This window comes from Megascapheus bottae, chromosome 7, assembly GCF_031878675.1.
Source record: "Megascapheus bottae isolate mThoBot1 chromosome 7, mThoBot2.hap1, whole genome shotgun sequence".
In the NCBI taxonomy this organism is placed as follows: domain Eukaryota; kingdom Metazoa; phylum Chordata; class Mammalia; order Rodentia; family Geomyidae; genus Megascapheus; species Megascapheus bottae.
Window position 1 is genome coordinate 62,363,891 of NC_143515.1, and position 20,526 is coordinate 62,384,416.

The 20,526-nt window shown below is 37.5% G+C and overlaps 1 protein-coding gene across 10 annotated transcripts in view; it reads right to left on the reverse strand.

Annotated features, from left to right (window-relative positions):
• Nucleotides 1-20,526, reverse strand: part of Birc6 (baculoviral IAP repeat containing 6) — a 186,928-nt gene that overhangs the window by 84,799 nt on the left and 81,603 nt on the right. For all 10 annotated transcript variants that reach the window (XM_090337185.1, XM_090337184.1, XM_090337183.1 and 7 more), the window contains exons 34-45: nucleotides 17,824-17,955; nucleotides 16,304-16,519; nucleotides 14,339-14,522; nucleotides 13,843-13,998; nucleotides 12,863-12,996; nucleotides 12,353-12,506; nucleotides 8,263-8,379; nucleotides 7,401-7,555; nucleotides 6,621-6,747; nucleotides 4,838-4,948; nucleotides 3,703-3,836; nucleotides 955-1,082 (exon numbers count right to left, since the gene is read on the reverse strand). In XM_090337185.1, the coding sequence (XP_090193311.1) occupies nucleotides 955-1,082; nucleotides 3,703-3,836; nucleotides 4,838-4,948; nucleotides 6,621-6,747; nucleotides 7,401-7,555; nucleotides 8,263-8,379; nucleotides 12,353-12,506; nucleotides 12,863-12,996; nucleotides 13,843-13,998; nucleotides 14,339-14,522; nucleotides 16,304-16,519; nucleotides 17,824-17,955 (1,748 nt within the window). The remainder of the gene's footprint in view (nucleotides 1-954; nucleotides 1,083-3,702; nucleotides 3,837-4,837; nucleotides 4,949-6,620; nucleotides 6,748-7,400; nucleotides 7,556-8,262; nucleotides 8,380-12,352; nucleotides 12,507-12,862; nucleotides 12,997-13,842; nucleotides 13,999-14,338; nucleotides 14,523-16,303; nucleotides 16,520-17,823; nucleotides 17,956-20,526) is intronic.

Genomic DNA, 20,526 nt, shown 5'->3' on the forward strand with positions numbered 1-20,526 from the left:
ACCACCCCAGTTCCCATTAAAAGGTTTTATTGGGGGGCCAGGAGCATAGTGGCAGAGTACTCGCCTAGAATGAACAAAAAGTCCTGGGTTAGATATCTCAGTATCACATACACAGAAAAAGAAGAAAAGAAGGAAAAAAAAAAAAAAAAAACAGTGTCTAAGGAAAGTGCTCAAGCCCCGAGTTTAAGCCCCCAGGATTGGTTGACGTCATGCGCCCCTCCATTTTTGTTTTGTTTTGTTTTTTTTTGGTGGGTCAAGAGACTTGAACTCTAGTCCTGGCCTTTGTCACTGAGCTCTTCAGTTCAAGGCTACCACAGTACCCATTAAACCACAGTGCCACTTTCAGTTTTCTGGTGGTTAATTGGAGGTAACAGTCTCAAGAACTTTAGACTTTAGTGCCCAGGCTAGCTTTAAATATCAATCCTCAAGTCTCAGCCTCCTGAGTAGCTAGGGTTACAGACATGAGCCACTGCACTCAGCTGGTCTTGTAGACTTTTATGCCTAGCTAGCCTTGAATCTAGCTCTTTCACATCTCAGCCTCCTTAAAGGAGGAAGTGACAGGATGAACTGACAGGATGCCCAGTATATTATTTTACTTTTAAGCTAACTTTTTCCTGTCTTTAACACACACACACACACACACACACACACACACACACGCACGCACGCGCTCGCGCATAATTACTAGTAGTTTTCGTTTAATATTTCAAAATAACAAATACCCTCAAGATAAATTATACCTAGGTTTATAATGACTAATCATTAAGAGAACATGGAGCTTTGATGTATTTTATTTCTTTTACATTACTGAGGGACTTGAAAGATTTGCCATGAAATGAAATGGAAATAGTAAGAATACACATTAATAAACTTCTGCCCAAATGAAAAAATAATAGTATTTGGAGGATTACATTTTGCTTCTAAATCAGGACAGAACAGTACACTAAAATTTACCTTTCTGTTGAAAGTATATGAACTAGCTTCAGCAAAAATTCACTGAATATCTGAGGACATGTTGATGACAGATGCACTTGTAATCGGGTAAGAAATTCTTGCATGGCTTGAGTAGCTGTGGGTCCAACCTGAAGAGAAATAAATATCCACTAAAAACTGCTTATGAGTAGAAATAACAGAATGATTCAAAGCAAATTCCAACCCAATCATAAGTACTTTCTTCACTATATACATCATGTCTCATTATCTACAAAATGCACTCACTATCAGAAAACTCATAAAACGTATCCAATAGAATTGAAATACGTATTTTATTCCCATTTACAATGTATACTAAATATCAAACTAATCACTCAAAGTATTCTACAGAACTGAAAATCTGTGCCAGAGGGTTCAGGCTATAATCCTAGATACTCAGGAGGTTGAGATTTGAGGATTGTGTTTTGAAGTCAGGCCAGGTAGGAGAGTCCCTAATATTCTTATTGCCAATAAACTACTTAGAAAAAGCCAGAAGAGGGGCTGTGGCTCAAGTGGTAGACTTTACCCTTGAGCACAAGTAGGCTCAGGGTTGAAGCACAGGCCCTGAGTCCAGGAAATAACTGGCAAAAAAAAAAAAAAAAAAAAAAAAAAATTGGGAGGGAGGGAGGATGGATGGATGGATTTAAAATCTGTGAAGATAGAGATTCAGTCTTGGAAAGAACTTGTATCTCTAGTAAAAACACTAAGTAGGTTCTGCAAATATAAGCTTATTAAGACATATGAAAAAAATGAAATAAAAGAACGGCTATGGAATACAAATTTAAATCAGAATTTGCTTAATGAAAATCAAGTAAGAACCTATAAAATCAACCAAAAATAAAAATGCTATCTTGGATACCTCAAAACCTTGCATAAAAGTTATAAATTATAAATATAGTTCACAAGCCAGCTGTTGGCAGCTTATGCCTATAATCCTAATTATTCAGGAGGCTGAGATCTAAGGATCAAGGTTCAAAGCCATCCCAGGCAGGAAAGTCTGTGAGATTCTTACCTTCAATTAACCACCAGAAAACCAGAAGTGGCTCTGTGGCTCAAAGTGGTAGCTTTGAGATAAAAAGCTCAGGGACAGTGCCGAGGCCCAGAATTCAAGCCTCATAATCGAAGAAAAAAAAAAGTATGTGTGTATTCACATAAAAAATACAAGTGCTGGCCGGGAGTTTGGCCTAGTGGTGGAGTGCTTGCCTAGCATGCATGAAGACCCAGATTTGATTCCTCAGTATCACATACATAGAAAAATGCCGGAAGTGGTGCTGTGGCTCTAGTGGTAGAGCTCTAGCCTTGAGAAAGTCCAAGGACAGTGCTCAGGCCCTGAGCTCAAGCCCAGGGCTGGCAAAAAAAAAAAAAAAAAAAAAGTGCTTTTTATTTTTTTTAGTATTATTATTTTATTTTATTACAGTCCTGGGACTTGAACTCAGAGCCCCGGCACTGTCCTTAAACACTTTTTTCTTTGTATCTACTACATACAAACCCTCAAACTAATTTTAATTATGTTCTAAAATCTAAGTGCCAGGGATTATATACAGAGATCCCCTTCTTGAATATTTAATTGTTAAGTACATCATTTGAAATATGATGTAAAAATCGATGTTAATAAATTCTTTAATAAAAAAATACAAGTGTGAATTTTAAATATAGGTAGAAAATAAGAAATTGAATTGCTAATAAGAATATATTGAGGGGCCAGAAGTTTCACCTAGTGGTAGAGTGCCTGCATGAAGACCGGGGTTCAATTCCTGAGTATCACATACATAGAATAAGCCAGAAGTGGTGCTGTGGCTCAAGTGGCAGAGCTCTAGCCTTGAGAAAGTCCAAGGTAGTGCTCAGGCCCTGAATTCAAACCCCAGGACAGGCAAAAAAAAAGAATATCCTGAGCAGCAGTTCTTTATTTTGATATAGCAATACTATAAACTTCATAAACTGATAATGGTAGATTGTTAATCTTACTAACACAGCCATCAAAAATGATAAATAAGCTAGTTACTGATAGCTACGCAGAAACTTGATAACTGTGATTCACATCTAGTACAGGTAGACAAACCTAGGAGACTGTTGTTTACAATTAGCCAAAACAGAAAAAGAGAGGAAAAAAAAAAGCTGTAACTTAAAGGCATGGTTCAAAAGGGAGAATGTCAGTATTGAGCAAAGATGTTAAGTGAAAAGGGCGAGAACCTAAATTTAAGCAAAAATAATCTGTCTCTACCTCTCTCTATGTCTGTGTGTGTCTCTCTCAAGAGCACGCACGCACACACACACACACACACACACACACACACACACACACACGCAAGCGCACAAACTAATTCCAAAAACTGTAAATGTTTTCCTGAATTCGTAAACATTTAAGAATTTCTTAAATTATTCAAAATCAATGTCAAAGATATATATGCACATCAAAACCTTTTTTTTTTTTTCTGTCAGTCCTGGACTTGAGCTCAGGGCCTGAGCACTGTCCTTGGACTTTCTCAAGGCTAGAGCTCTACCACTTGAGCTTCAGCACCACTTTTGGCTTTTTTTCTATGTAAGTGGTAGCGAGGAATTGAAACCTGGTCTTCGTGCATGCTAAGCAAGCACTCTACCACTAGGCCAAACTCCTGGCCCCAAAACCTATTTAATATTTTATGAATAATACTTTCAATTACTTTTACGCAACCAATTTTTTTTTTTCTTGCATGATGGTCTAGGCACATCACTAGCTAAAAGCTGAGTTACCTGCGGACTGTGTTGGTTTGTTCCATGTGGACTTGTACCAGAAAGAAATTTCACTAACACATGAATAAGGTTTGGATCGGAAACCAACAGATGAGCAGTACTCTCCTGAGTCCCAATGACACTGTTGGAACCAGCTAAAGTGAAAGATAAATGAACAAATAACTCCATAATTACAAATGAGCCATGAAACAGAGAAATGCAAAACTTACTAAAACCTTTTGGTTCTAAGGAAAACTCCCATATTCACATTAATTACAAAAGAGTTCATTCAATCTCCACTCAATTGACAGATCTGGACTTCATTCTATTTTTATCTACCACATGTTTACTTTGTATCTTATATAATCAACTGGGAAGGAAACAGCTAAATCCTTATAGACCTACAGAAAAACAAAAAAAAAAAACCCTATTCTTAGTAACTATTTCTTCTTCCACAAAAAGTAGGTCACCTAAGATCAATTTGGGTAAAAAATGCTCCTTTTTTTTTTTTAAAGTGCTCCTTCTTTTTACATGTTAATTCTACATAGGTTATATTTTCTTCATTAATGCTTAGGGAACACACCAGTTTTCTGAGATGATTAAACATTATTCTTCCTCCTCCCTCCCCCACCCCCACCCCAGTCCTGGAGTTTGAACTCAGGGCCTGGGCACTGGCCTTGAGAAAGCTGAAGGTCAGTGCCCTACCACCTGAGCCACAGCAGCACTACCAGGTGTTTTGTATGTGTATGCAATACAGAGGAATCGAACCCAGGGCTTCATGCATGCTATGTGAGCACTGTACCACTAGGCCACGCTCCTGGCCTGATTAAACATTCTTTGCATTAAATTTTTTGTGATACCTTTGAACCCCTTTTTGGAATATATAGTGTGTAAACAGGAAAACAGAATGGCACTCTGATACTAATCAGTAGTTTAAATAAAAGCTTTATCACTTTGAAAGTGCTTTTATTTAATGAAGTGATTCCTGAAAAGATACAATATCCAATCGATTATGGCAATAACATAAGTATTGAATATGACAGAATTCAAAAGAATTCAGTCATTTCCTAGTTATAATTCATCTAACAACTATACTTTTAATGAGAGCAAATAAATTAAAGTATTTAAAACTTAAATAAATAAAATTTAAACTTACAGTTAAGCTGCATGTTTGTCATAAGTGTTAGACTATGAAGTACAAGGCACCACGTCCGAAGTAATGTATTGGGATACCAAGCTAGCACTGTGAGAAAGCTATTTATTGATGCTACACAGAAAAGACAAAGAAAAAAACTTTTACTGAGCAGGAAAAAAAAAGAGCTAAGAATTTTTAAAATAGTAGTAACTAAAAAGACTATTTTATCAGCGACTACGCAATGCAAACTGTAAACAGTTCCCTCATTAAATATAACCCAGCCACGTACCAGAGCTCATGCCTGTAATGTTAGCTACTCAGGAGGCTGAGATATGAAGATCATGCTTTGAAGCCAGCCCTAGCAGAGAAGTCTACGAGACTCTAATTTCCAATAAGCTACTAAGGAAAAGCTCAAAGTGGTGCTGTGGCTGGAGTGGTTGAACACTAGCCTTAAGCACAGATAGGCTTGAGGACAGAGCCCTGAGTTCAACCCCAAAATTAGCAAAGAATAAAATAAAAATAATTAATGTAATAAATATAATTCAAACACTCAGAGGTCAGGAATGTTTTATTGCAAGATTTCAAAATCTAACTATAACACATAAAATGGCTAGTAAGAATTAGAACTTTGTTGGATTTTTCTATTCAACACAATAGGTATGGTATTAAAATGACTCACATTAAATAATAGCAAAGGTGGGGGGAAGAGACATACTGGAAAAACTGGAATAAACAACCAAAAGGAATGCCACCTCACAACAAAAGGGAAAACTCAAAAGAATAATTAGGCCGGGCATGGGCATGGAGGCTCAGGCCTGTAATCCTAGCTACTCAGGAGGCTGAGACCTGCAGAATGTTGTTCAAAGCCAGCCCCAGCACTAAAGAACATGAAACTCTTATCTCCAATTAATCACTAGAAAATGGGAAGTGGGGCTGTGGCTCAGGGGTAGAGGGTAGCCAAGAGCTGAAGAGCTTAGGGACAACACCCAGGCCCAGGAGTAGGGTGGTAGCTTTGATCTGAAGAGCTCAGGGACAGTGCCCAAGCCCAGAGTTCAAGCCCCATGGCAAAGGAAGGAAGGAAGGAAGGAAGGAAGGAAGGAAGGAAGGAAGGAAGGAAGGAAGGAAGGAAGGAAGGAAGGAAGGGAAAAAAAGGAGAGAGAGAATAATTAGATAATTTGCAATGTATACCACTCCAATTTATAATGGAAGAAATGGCCTGATAGGAATGTTCAGGTCAAATATAGGTCTGGAGGCTATATCTGTCAGCCACCTGGGATGTCAAGGTGGCTGACATCCTGCAAAATGTCGATTCTAATCCTTGAACATAATCTGGTAAACACAAGAATCAAGAGGTATACCATACTTACAAATTAATCAGTCAGTGAACTCTAAAAAAGGCAAAGGAAGACTCTAGTGATGGTGGCTCATGTCTGTAATCCTAGCTACTCAGAGATTTGAGATCTGAAGATCCTGGTTCAAAGCCAGTCCTAGTACAAAAAGTCCATGAGACTCTTATCTCCAATTAACCACCAGAAAACTGAAGTGGCACTGTTAATCAACTGGTCGAGTGCTGGCCTGCCTTACGAGATCATAGACAGTACCCAGGCCTATGACAAACCCCCCACTGCCCCCCCGCAAAAGAAGACAAAAGACAAAAGAGAGCTTAAAGCATGACTTTCTAGCATAAACATAGCAAGTGCAAAGGAAAAAGGAAAAAGAAAAAAAAAAGGGAAAAAGTATTTACATTGCAATGTTAACCCATTATATAATCTGAAATAATGATATTACTACTACTAAGTAATACCTTGATTCAATGTAATAACAGGTATTCGATTAGCATTATATAAAAAAATGTCTGCTCCATTCTCTTTATTTCCAGATGAGCTAGAATTAAGACTCAATGTAAGCCACAATTGGAGAAGTGATTCCAACTAAAAAGCAAAATATAGGGGGGAAAATGGAAAGATATAAGTAAAAGTCATAATTCATAAATCTACCATAATTAAAGAATTTTAAATATTAAATATTGCTTCCAGTGACTTCAATACATGCAAAAAGAAAATACAACTCAAAATTCTTAACATAACAAAATTTAACTGAATTTAAAGTTGAAATTTACCTCATACAAATTAAAACAGATGATTCAAGTCCATAAATCAAAGGATAGTACTAAATGACTACACTTAGAAGGTATTCCATAACTAACACAAGGAGGGATTCACATTGATCTATCTAGTTACAATAAAAGTGTACAGTTTTAAAAGTTATACTTCTTTCTAAATGAGAAACCAGGCTCTCAACAGAGGGAAGAGATAGAATGGGAAGGAAGGGGAAGAGGGGAGAACATTATAATGACCTAGATGCACTCTATTCATAACCTGAATTCTGGAATTGAAATCCCTTGGCAAAACTGTTTAATAATAAATATATTTTAAAACTAATTCTTAAAATCATAAAAATGGGCCACAAATCTTCTACAATAATAAAGAAATCACATGTGTCAGGCTAGAAAGAGGCCTTTTAGTGCATTTTTTTAACAAAGTAGCAATATGTAAAAACACGCCATTTTCTCCTATTGTTATACCTGAACATGATGAACTTGAAGCATAGAAAAAAGTTTGTTGAAACAAACATTTAACATTGGGACAGATGATGACTGTATAATGAGTTGGCTGGTTGGATTTGTAGCCTGCAAACCACCAAGAAGTGAATCATCTGTTCCATTAGGAGACTGTGATACTGAAAAACAAAACAGATACAATTTTTTCCTAAATTTCAGTTATTTCAACTTGTAAGTATGTACAGCAGAAAAAATGCTTAAAATAACTACAAAGCATTCTGGCCTGGATAAATCTACTACTGAAATTTTGGATGTTGAAAATTATCCACTATCATTACATACATTTATCTGTTTGTATCTCATAATTTATTTTATAAAATTGGTACATCAATATTCTTTATATATATTTAGAATCATCAAATCTTCTAGATGCATGCATAGTTTACTTTATTATAATGTGGAATCTTATTTATCTTCTCTGGTTAATTATGACTGAAGACCATTTTGAAAAATCTGAGTATAAATGCTTTTGTTAGCTCTCAGGTTCCATTTGCATGACATATCATTTTCCATTTACTTTCAATCTGTGTGTATCCTTTACAGTGAGATGTGTTTCTTACAAATTTTTTAAACTGTTCTTGCTGAAATCACATGAAACACTTAGTAAATAAAACCACTGAGGGCCAGGAGTTTGGCCTAGGGGAAGAGTGCTTGCTTAGCAGACCTGGGTCTGATTTCCACAGTACCACATCCATAGAAAAAGCCAGAAGTGATGCTGTGGCTCAAGGCATTAGCCTTGAGAAAGCCCAAGGACAGTGCTCAGGCCCTGAGTTTAAGACTCAGGAGTGGCCAAAAAAATAAAAAATCCAATGATCATTGTACTTACAAGTAGGTGATGTGTTTGTTAATGCTTGCAAAATGGAATCTGCTTCAAGAGTAGACATCATTTTCAACATAAGTTCTGCTTGTTGTTCCAGTCCAACTTCCAGGCGAGCATCTAGGGCTATAAAGGCAATTAACAGGTAAAATATTAGTGACAAATGTCAAAGGATTATTACAAACATAAAAGTAATTTTCATCATTATTATATAGGCCCTACCCTTCTTATACAACCTGGCATATCAGAGCTGGAATAAGTAAAAATCCTGTTCAAATTGGGTTAAAATATTGACATTTGTGCCAGGCACCAGTGGCTCATGCCTGTAACCTGCTCAGTAGGCTGAGATCTGAGGATAGCAGTTGAAAGACAGCCCGGGCACTAAAATCTGTGAGACTCTTATCTTCAATTAACCACCAGAAAAGTACTGCTGTGGCTCAATGAGTAGGGCAGTAGCTTTGAGTTGAAGTGCTCAGGGATAACACTCAGGCCCAGAGTTCAAATCTCATGACCAACCAAAAAAAATTTTAAATGATTTAAAAGTAGAAACTGTTTAATTAAAAACTTTAAATGAAGCAATAGAACATTTGTTGTAAGCCTTTTTGTCTGCTGATGCTGGAAACTGAACTCAAGACCTTGCATTCTCCCTTGGATTTTTCATTACAACACTAATGCTTTATCACTTGCTCCCTATCAGCACTACTAGCTTTTTGCTGGTTTATTGGAGGTAAGAAGCTCATAGAATTTTCTGCCTGGCTTTCTTCAGAATTGCGAACCTTAGATCTTAGCTTCCTTAGTAGCTAGAATTACAGTTGTGAGCCACCAACACTCATGAATATTAAACATATTGAGAGCCTGGTTTCTCATTTAGAAAGAAGTATAACTCTTAAAACCGTTCACTTTTATTGTAACTAGACAGGTCAATGTGAATCCATCCTAGGTAGATCTCAGGATCAGGTCTGAAAACCAGACCAAGCAGAAAAGTCCATGATACTCTTGTCCCCAATTACCACCAAAAAAGCTGAAAGCATAGCTGTGGCACAAGGGGAAGTATATTTACTAGCTTTGAACACAAAAGCTCAGGGAAGTGCCAAGGACCTGATTTGCTCAGGTCCTGCCCATGAAAGTGCATTCAAGCAAGCGCACACACACACACACACACACACACACACACACACACATGCTCCCCCACACCCCCACATACACCTACACACAGGCATACTTATTCATAAGTCAGTAATAAAATGCAGTGAGAACAATAAACAATTTCTGTAACAATCTACCAAAATATATACCTTGAATGCAGAGCATAGGAAATTGAATATAAACACAAATTAGGAGGGGTGAATTTATCAAATAACTACATTACTAGCTTCAACACCAAATTATAATGCCTAAGCACTTCTTCATATGCATATAATATAGAGTGAAAAGTATCCCAAAGATAAGGCAATAAATGACCTCTTCTTAATTTATCATATATTTTGTTGTTGTTGTTGTTCATTTATTTTTCCAACTCAGGGCTTGAACTCTGGGCCTGGATGCTGACCCTGAGCTGTTCGGCTCAAGACTAGAGTTCTACTACTTAGAGCCACAGTGCCACTTCAAGCTTGCTGGTGGTTAATTGGATATAACAGTTTCACGGACACGGGGACAAAAACATGAGAAAGGGTAGCAATGTTTGTGAAGTAATGCAACTTCTATCTGGCAAATATAATGTAACCCTTCTATTACTTACAATAAAACTATATTAAAATATAGTTTTATGGACTTGCGTGCCTGGACTGGCCTTAAACCATTATCCTCAGATCTCAGTCACCTGAGTAGCTAGGATTAGAGCTGTGAGCCACTGGCACCCAACATTTTTTGTTTTGTGTTCTTCTTTTCTTTCTTTCTTTCTTCCTTTCTTTCCTTTTTTGTTTGTTTTTTAGTGCTAGTCATGGGGCATGAACTTAGAGATCTGGGTGCTTTCCATGAACTTCTCTGGTCAAGATTAGCACTTAAACCACATCTCCAATTCCAGCTTTTCAGTAGTTAATTGCAGATAAGAGTCTCACAGACTTTCCTGTCCAGGCTGGCTCTGAACTGTGATCCTGGGGTCTAAGTCTCCTGTGTGGTTATAATTATAGATAAGAGCCACCAGCGAGCCACCAGCACCTGGCTCAAGATTTTGTTTTATTACGTATATGATTAGTATATTCCAAATACCTAAACAAATAAATTTTCAATGGGTTTTTGTTGTATTTGTAAATATGTAATAATGAAGGCAAATTAAAACAAAGCACAAGATCATTATCAACGGGCTGGGAATGTGGCTTAGTCATAGAGTGCTTGCCTAGCATGAATGAAGCCCTGGGTCCGATTCCTCAGTAGCACATAAACAGAAAAAGCCAGAAGTGGAATTGTGGATCAGGTGGTAGCTAGCCTTGAGTAAAAGAAGCCAGTGACAGTACCTAGGCCCTGATTTTAAGCCCTAGGATTGGGGGGAGGGGGGGCATTAAAAACAACCCTCAAATACTTTTTCCTAAGTCTTAATCTGAGAGAGAAAAACAATCAATAAATGGAAGTTCTTACAAATACAGTGATAAGGTAAATGGTACTTACAACATTACTCTGATAGTAAATTTTCCTAGAAATATTCATAGATTTAATTTTGCAACAAAATATTCATTAATGTACAATTACAGCTGTATTTGTTTTTTGTTTTTTTTTTATCCTATCTGTGACTTGGTTACTATTTTGTATGAATGTAGCCTCTGGCAGTTCCCTAGTTTTCAGAAGATTATTTAAGGTCAGAACTTGAAATAAACTGAGCTGCAGCCTTAGGCAGCAGTCTTCAGCTAACAGCCGTCTTGGGCCGCTGATTTGGGCTTTAGTCCTCCCGAACCCCATCTGTTTGTGTCTCTTCTATTTTTTCCTAGTCCCTGCCCCCTATTTCCGGAATCCCAATCTGCTAACACTGGTTTCCTGCCCGCTGGCTCCGGCACTCCACTACCTCCGCATCTGCTCCACTACCTCCGCATCTGCTCCACCACCTCCTCATCTACTCTACCACCTCCACAACTACTCCACCACCTCATCTGCTCCACCACCTCCTCATCTGCTCCACCACCTTCTCATCTGCTCTACCACCTCCACAACTACTCCACCACCTCTTCATCTGCTCCACCACCTCTTCATCTGCTCCACCACCTCTTCATCTACTCCACCAACACTTCATCTGCTCCACCAACACTTCATCTGCTCTACCACCTCCTTATCTGCTCCACCACCTCCACATCTGCTCCACCACCTCCTCATGGCGCCACCACCTCCTCATCTGCTCCACCACCTCCTCATCTGCTCTACCACCACCACATCTGCTCCATCACCTCCTTATGTTCTATACCTTCTCATCTGCTCCACCAACACCTCATCTGCTCCACCACCTGCTCATCTGATCCACCACCTGCTCATCTACTCCACCACCTCCTCATCTATCCCACCACCTCATCAGCTCCACCACCTCATCAGCTCCACCACCTCCTCATCTAGTCCACCTCCTCCACATCTACTCCACTACCTCCTCATCTACTCCACCACCTCATCTATTCCACCACTTCCTCATCTGCTCCACCACCTCCTTATCTGCTCTACCACCTCCTCATCTGCTCCACCACCTCCACATCTACTCCACCTCCTCCACATCTACTCCTCCACCTCCTCATCTACTCTACCTCCTCCACATCTACTATACTACCTCCTCATCTACGCCACCACCTCCTCATCTATTCTACCACCTCCTCATCTGCTCCACCACCTCCTCATCTGCTCCACCACCTCCACCTCTGCTCCACCACCTCCACCTCTGCTCCACCTCATCTACTCCACCTCCTCCACATCTGCTCCACCTCATCTGCCTTTGTTTGCTTTTGAGATTGAATGTTCCCAGAAGAAAGAGTTGGCCTAACACATATCAGTGCTGGGATTAGACATATAACTTGTTTTCAAGAACACCATACACCTTAAAATGTTCAAGTGTGTGCACGGGCATGGGCACGGGCACGGGCACACACACACATACACATACACATACACACACACACACATACACACTTACCCTGAGAAACTGAAACACTAACTGTCTGTGATCCATTCTTTTCTGTATTTGCTGGTGGCTTTGCTACAGGAATTCCCAGACCTCCAATGTAAGGGTTGTAATTGTAGGTACCAAACTCAGCACCCCAATAATCATACCATGTACTGCTTATTGGCTTAAAAAAAAATGAAGAAAAAATTTAGTTAACTTTTCTCTCCTATGAGTGACAAAAATTTACATTGTTTAAACTCAAACAGAACACTAACACTTTGTCTTTTAAATTCTTACAACCTATTCATAATTTAAAAGATTTATAAGAACCAATAATACATTTTGACCAGTGTCTGAGTACCACTGATGCATTTCTTCAGCCTTTGTATCATAAACATAATACAAGATTTCTCTCACTTTCTACAGTATATCAATTTAAGGTATTTTGAATATAAGGAATGAGCTCTTTTGAATAACTAATAGCAAAAAAAGAAGTCTGTGATAAAAACCGTTTAGTGCAAAGATATTCTAGTAACATACCTTAAAGACTTTGGCTGCAAGAGGATCCTTTTCCAAATCAATATCTAAAGGATCGATGTCAACTTCCATTAGATCTTGAAGTAGCTCAAGATCAATTTCTTTATCTTTTTCCAAAGAAGAAAGAGGAGGTGTACCTTCAAATGAATGAAAAAAATTTCTGGTAAAGTATTTAACATAAACTTAAATGCTTTAGTTACACAACAACAATGTATTTGCCTACACTTTTACTCAGTAAGCTGAGACCTAAGGATAGCAGTTCAAAGCCAGCTAGGGAAGGAAAGTTTATTAGACTATTATATCTGTTTAAACATATGTGTTTTTTTTTTTTAACTTTTTTTTATTATTTTTTTTTCCCAGTCCTGGGCTTGAGCTCAGGGCCTGAGCACTGGCCTTGGACTTTCTCACCACTCTACCACTTGAGCCTCAGCACTACTTTCGGCTTTTTTCCCCCCAATGTATGTGGTACCAAGGAATCGAACCCAGGTCTTCATGCATGCTAGGCAAGCACTCTACCACTAGGCCAAACTCCCAGCCCACACACAGATTTTAAAACCTTTTCTTCTGGCCAGTCCTGGGGTGTGAACATAGGGCTTGAGCATTGTCCTTGAGCTTTCTCAAAGCTAGCACTCTACCACTTAAGCCACAGCACCAGTTCAGCATTTTCTGCGTGGATGATACCAAGGAATCGAACCCAGGGCTTCCATGCATGCTAGGCCACACTCCATGCCTGAAGTTTAAGTGTTCTCTACACATTTTAATCAACATATATAATCAAATGAGATCGAAATAAGAACATTAAAAATGATAATATTTTTATATAATGTAAAACCACCAATGTCAAATATATTTACCAAGAGGACAACTTGATATTTATATGCCAAATGTATAAGAGAAAAACCAAAAAGTAAATTTTAGAAGTATCCTTTAAGTCATACTTTCATTTATTATCCTTTAGATACTGGGAACACAATAACGTTTACCTGTCATATCATGTGCTAAAGGTTCATCTATTGTTTCCAACAACTGAACAGAAGACTGCTGCAGAGAGTCATCAGAGTCACCAGCTGTAGCTCCCACATCATCCCCTACAGGGCCTTCTTCCATGGCTTCTGCAGCTACTGGTGCCAACAATTCTCCTGTATTGAATGAGCAAAGCCTAAGCACTTGAAAAAATGTATGCATTCTTATCACCACTATTTAACAAATAAAGAAACATAGTGGCAGCAGTGATTTCCTCAGTATCATATAGAGAACTAGGTAAGCCACATGCCACTGGTATTAAAAACATTTAAAAACTAACATTTACCTATCATTTCAATGTAATTAAAAACAAAAGTAATATTAAAGGCCGCTAATACTATAACATTGTTCAAAACAAATGTTACATTTTAAGAAGTTGTATTGTTCTTTAAGGAGTATTTTAAATAAGAATGACAAGCTAATTTTAATGTATTAAGGAAAAAAATACTGACAAACCTGCTAAAATATCCTGTAGCATACAAGTTAAGGAATATTGAGCCCATGCACCACCCCAAGATATGTCTCCTCTATTGAAGTCAGTTCCAACCAAAAGTAACAGCAGTCTTTCCAGTTGTGGTTCATTCACAATCTCACAGAGATGAATAGTTGGCCTTGTAGCATTTGCAATGCGTGCAAGAACCTGTAATACATTTTATAGAATCATAACTATCACAGTAAAAAATAATAATAAAAGGAATTCCAGGAAACATGTTTTGAGGGTGTGTGTGCTGAGGGTGGGGCTTGACCTCTGGGCCTGACAGCTATCCCTGAGCTCTTCAGCTCAAGGCTAGAGTTCTACCACTTGAGCCACAGCACCACTCCCAGTTTCCTGGTGGTTACCTGGAGGTAAGAATATCATAGCCAGCCTGGGCTCGCTTTGAACTGTGATCCTCAGATCTAAGCTTCCTGAGTAGTTAGAATTACAGGCATAAGACATTGGTGCCTGGCGAAACATGTTTTGTTTTTGTTGTTTGTTTTTGTTTTTGTTTTGGCAAGTGCTGGGGACTGAATTCAGGGCCTGGGCACTGTCCTTGGGCTTTCCTCAAGGCCAGTGTTCTGCCACTTGAGCCATAGTACCAGTTCCAGCTTTTTTATATATGTAGTACCAAGGAATCGAACCTGGGTCTTCGTGCATGCTAGGCAAGCACTCTACCACTAGGCCAAACTCCTGGCCCTCTGTTGTTGTTTTTTAGGGGGAGAAAAAAAGGGAGCACATGAATGGAAGGAGGAAAGATGAGTAAATGCGGTTGCTACAGTCAATATACACAGAGAGGACTGCCAAAAAAAAAAAAACAAAAAAACACCACACAACTATGTAACCTGAGGGTAGAGATAAGAATAATGGATGACACTGTTCAAGTTACCCTATATTCATAACTTGACTTGTAGAACTGTAACCTCTTTGTATAACTACATATGAATAAAATTTCAAAAAGAAACCATGAAAATACATAAATAGCAATTTATCACTAAAGTGGCACAATGATTTTAGCATCAAATAACTTAAGAACTAGTATCATAGCACAAGACGAACCTTTCCTAGACAGTGGCTCTGCAAACAAACAAACAAACAACAACAACAACAAGAACTTGGCTAGTCGGGGCCAGGAGTTTGGCCTAGTGGTAGAGTGCTTGCCTAGCATGCATAAAGACCTGGATTCGATTCCTCAGTACCACATAGTACCGAGTCAGAAATGGTGGTGTGGCTCAAGTGGTAGAGTGCTAGCTTTGATGAAAGAAAGCCCAAGGACAGTGCTGAGGCCCTGAGTTCAAGCCCTAGGACTTGCAAAAATAACAATAATCACTTAAAATGTAATAAAAAGTATGTAATCAAACATTAAATTTCAAGTAAGAATGGAATACCTAAGAATCATAAGTATGCAAACAATAAACATGCTATAAGAAAGCTGGGTACCAGTGGTTCATGCCTGTAATCCTAGCTCCGGTGCCTGAAACCTGAGGATTGAGGTTCAAAGCCAGCCCAGGCAGAAAAGTCCATGAGACTCTTATTTCCAAGTAACCACTAGAAAACTGGAAGTGATACTATGGCTCAAAATGGTAGAGCACTCTATCCTAGAGCAAAAAAAAAAAAAAAGCTCAGGGAAAGCACCTAGGCCAAGAGTTCAGGCCTCATGACTGTCGAAAGAAAGAACGGGGGGGGGGGGAGGAATGTTGACACATATGTATATTGGCTATTTTAATTAAGATAAAGGAAAGTTTGAAATAGCCCTCAAGATATAAACCAATTAAAATTTAAATCATTCCCATTAAGAATAAGTTAAAAAAATGTTTAACCTTATTCCAAAACAAAAAAGGAATTACAACTTTTCCTAATCAAAATCAATTTAAAACATCAATTCCAAGTACATTTTCTGACCACAAATGTCTGCACTTACAGATTATACATAGTACTTGACTTACCTTACAAACAAATAGTAAAAGATCTGCATGGCATGTAAAATCCATTGAAAGGAGAAATAAAACAAGTTTTTGGACTACTGAAATACAACGTTCATGAGCCAGAGTAAATGGCAGGGGTTCTATCTCAGGACTTTCTTTTGTTGTTGTAACTTCTGTGTCTATATTTGAACGAGACCATTCTGCTGTTCGACGCAAACGTATTAAATCTTTGAAGTGCTGGATATAAAATGTACAGTAACAAAATCAGTGATTAGTTCATGAAAATAATCAGCACACATTTATGAAAGGAAAATATTCACTTAGCCCACAACAACTTTAAATAAACCATACTTTGAAAGGTAAAGTTTATTAAAATCTATACTAATCAATATACCTTATTTCCTAGTGAGGCTAAGTTTCTATATAAAGGCCACTGGAAAATATTGGGCCAAATTTACCAATATAAGTATGTATTATCAAAACATCCTAAATGTAATTCATACAAAGCTGATGATAAAACTAACTTTTTGATCAGGCAAGGCAATGCTTTCCTGAAATTTCTAGTAGAGACAAAAGGATAATGATTTAAGGCCAGCCTAGATAAAAGTCAAAAACAACCATGTCAAAAACATAACTGGATAGTACACACCATGATCTCTCCAACTGAGAAGGCTGAGGGATGAAGCCTAAATCTAACAGGACTACATCAAAATGGTACAATGTTTTGAGTTCAATCCCTACTACCAAAATTTAAAAAAAAAGGAACAGGAATAGGGGAAAAAAAGTACAATATGTTATTCTAAAATCTACAGTAGTTCCATATTTATAGAAACAATACTAAACGTTTCTCTGACATATACACGGATATACAAACACATATGTACATATTACATACCAAATTATTACTGTTAAATTTATTGGGCTCTTTTTGAGACAGTCTCTTATTATGTAGTCCTAGCTGGACTTGAACTTACAATCCTCCTGCCTAAGGTTAGGTTCCCAAGTGCTAGGAATATAGGCGTGTGCCATCATGCCAGGCAATTTTTAACTAATTAAAAATCATATTAAATCTGTACTTGCATATGGAAAAGAGAAGGTACATTTCAGGACTGTACATCACTGGATCTAAACCAAGTTTCTATTCTAAACCACTGAAAACCTTTCAAAACAAAACTAAAGGAAACAAATGTCAAGGTTTTCACTTTAATTTTATTTTTAAATGGTATCAATGGTTGTTCTGTATAGTTTTATATTTAATGATGACAATACTACATAGGACCTTCAATGCTGCCTGGGAAAAACTATCTATTGCATCATACCTTCAATTTAATCAACCTCAATCCACTTGAAGGTAATAACACTGGGAAGATAATGTCCTTGGTTATAGTTCACTGAATTAAAAGCTAACTGATTTTTCTGTTGATAAGCAGAACAAATATGTTTAAATCTGCTAATCATGACTAAAGATTACTCCAAAAATTTAAAAATACTAAAATGAAAGCGACTATTCTGATAATTACATTAAAAAGCATGTATCATACCTTTGAAGTAGCCTGCTTTAGCTTTGCTTGCTCTACCAGGAGTTTATATGATGATCCTTTATTACTTTGTATTTTTTCTTTCTCCATTTGTTCCACCAAAGCCTTCTGCTTTGCTTTTAGTAGGTTAAGTTGCTTAAAATAAAAATAAACTTGATCTTAAAAATAACAATATTAAAGTGAAGGGAGGGATGAAAATGCCCAAGAAGCATTGTACTCGTAACCTAACATGAAATTGTTAACTTTTCTGTACAACTCCTTAGTGATAATTTTTAAAATGTTAAAAACAGAAACTGCAAATCTGTATAGTCCTCTCATATAGTAATGAGACATGCAGTAATATTTTTTTCTGCCAGTAGAGGGGCTGAACTCAGGTTTAGTGCTATTGTTTCTCTCTCTTCTACCCCAACACTTTCCCCTAGCTCATGGGTGGCCTGCTACCATTTGAGTCACACCTCTACTTTCAGCTTTTTGCTGGCTAATTGGATACAGTGACTCAGGCCAGTAATCTTAGTTACTCAGGAGGCAGACATTGGGAGGAACTTCAGTTTAATGCCAGTCCAATAAAAATGATAGTAAGATTCCATCTCAGTCAATAAGGTACAATGGTGGTACACGCCTGTCACCCCAGCTATGCCGGAAATGTAAATAGGATTATTACAGTCCAAACTACTAGAGATGAAAATGTGGGAACCTACCAAAAAAAAACAAACCAACAACAACAATAAAAAAAAAAAATATGGTAGACTGCCTGCCTAGCTAGTGGAAAACAGTGAGTTCAAACTCCAGTACCACCTCCACAAAAAACAATCAGTTCCTTATCCATGGAAAAAGAGAATTATCACAAAGATTTTATTATAGATGCAAATTCTATACTTTTAATAGTAAAAAAGGAATTGCTTACTTTTAAATATGAGGAAAATGTTCAGGATTTTTTAAAAGTATTCTTAATTTTGCTTTGATGGGACTTTCACTGGGAATAGTAAATATATTCATCTAATATGACTGTATTTAATGTTTTAATTCAAATAACCACAGACTTACATGCAACCTTTAGAAAAGAGTGTATCTTAGCCAGACACCAGTGGCTTAGGTCTATAAGCCTAGCTACTCAGGGGATGACATCCAGAGGACCAAAATTCAAAGCCAGCCAGTACATAAACTCTGTGACAATATATCTCCAAAACTGATCAACAAAAAGGAAGACTGAATGTATGGCTCAAGTAGCAGAGTTCAAGTGAGACCAAGAGTTCAAATCCCAGCATTACCAACAAGGAAGGGGAAGAAGGGGAAGGAAAGGAAGAAGAAGGGAGAGAGAAAAGGCCAATTCTTTATGGGAGTACCCAGCAAGAGGTAGCATCTTTAAAGCAAAGAAGCTTTCTAAACACTCAATTTACCAGTGCCTTGATTTTTAGACTTTATAGCCTTGCTAGGCAAATGCTCTATCACTGAACTATATCACTAACATGCATTGACATTTGTTAGATCAATCAGACAGTGTCAGTGGAAACGTGTGAAGCAATAGGAATGCAACAGAATGCCATAAACTCATGAGTGACCCATCACTAACTTATCAACTACTGATATTCTCAACATTCTGACAATGACCACCAGAGGCTGTAATGTAGAGATCTGCAACTCTAGTATATTAGCTTGGATACTCAAAATCTACATTCCCCAACTGCCTAATCAGATTATATTTTTAGCAGGGGGACTCACAGTTAAAATCTGCAACAATTACAATCAAGAAAGAAAAAGTAATTTTAAATTAAATACTTTTGTTTATCGTTGAATTACATTTGTTTTGTTCTAAATTATTTGATAGTAAGTTAGCAAACTGGCACTCAATCACTGTAAATATTAGAGCTTATTTCCTGGACATAACATCTTTTAATAAACTCAATACAACCACCAAAATAATACTTAATATTTCTTATACCACTTCCTAATTTTACCAATGAAATAATGTCCATAATAAAGAATCAAACAGTAACATTTAACAAAGACATGACAGTAGGGTTTTATTTTCCAATCTCATACACAAACTAACTAAAGGAAGCATATATACTATGCACAATAAACTTAAATTGAATTTGAAAGAAGGCAAGTTAGCACTACCAAAGATCAGTTAAAAGTATTTACTAAGGGCTGGCACTACTGCTCATGCTTGGAATCCTAACTATTCAGGAAGCTGGGATCTAAGGATCAAAATCAGTTCAAAATCAGCTCAAACAGAAAAGTCTGTAAGAGTAATTTCCACTAAACTACAAAAAAGCTGGAAGTGGAGCTCTGGCTCAAGTGGCAGAACGCTAGCCATGAGAAAATTAAGCTCAGAGATCCAGTCTAGGCACTACAGAAAAAGAAAGGGGAAAAAAAGAAAATTCAAAAGGGCACTTTACACTGTTAGAAAACATCATTATCAAATTTGTTTATAGTTCAAAAACAAGAGAAAATATATATTTATTCCAATGTTCAAAACAAGCTTAAAGCTTTTTTCACCATGACAAATCAATAGATTCTTATATGAAATCTAATTTCACCTTAAGTAAATTAGACAAACATCACTTAACACAATAGGGACTGTTACGAGAACAGTATTTCTAAAGAAGAGGGTGCCCTTCCTCCCCACACCTGGTGTTAGGATCATGCAAAGCATAGACTCTACCATAAAACTAAGCCTCTGAAGTAAGAATGTTTTGTTTTTCA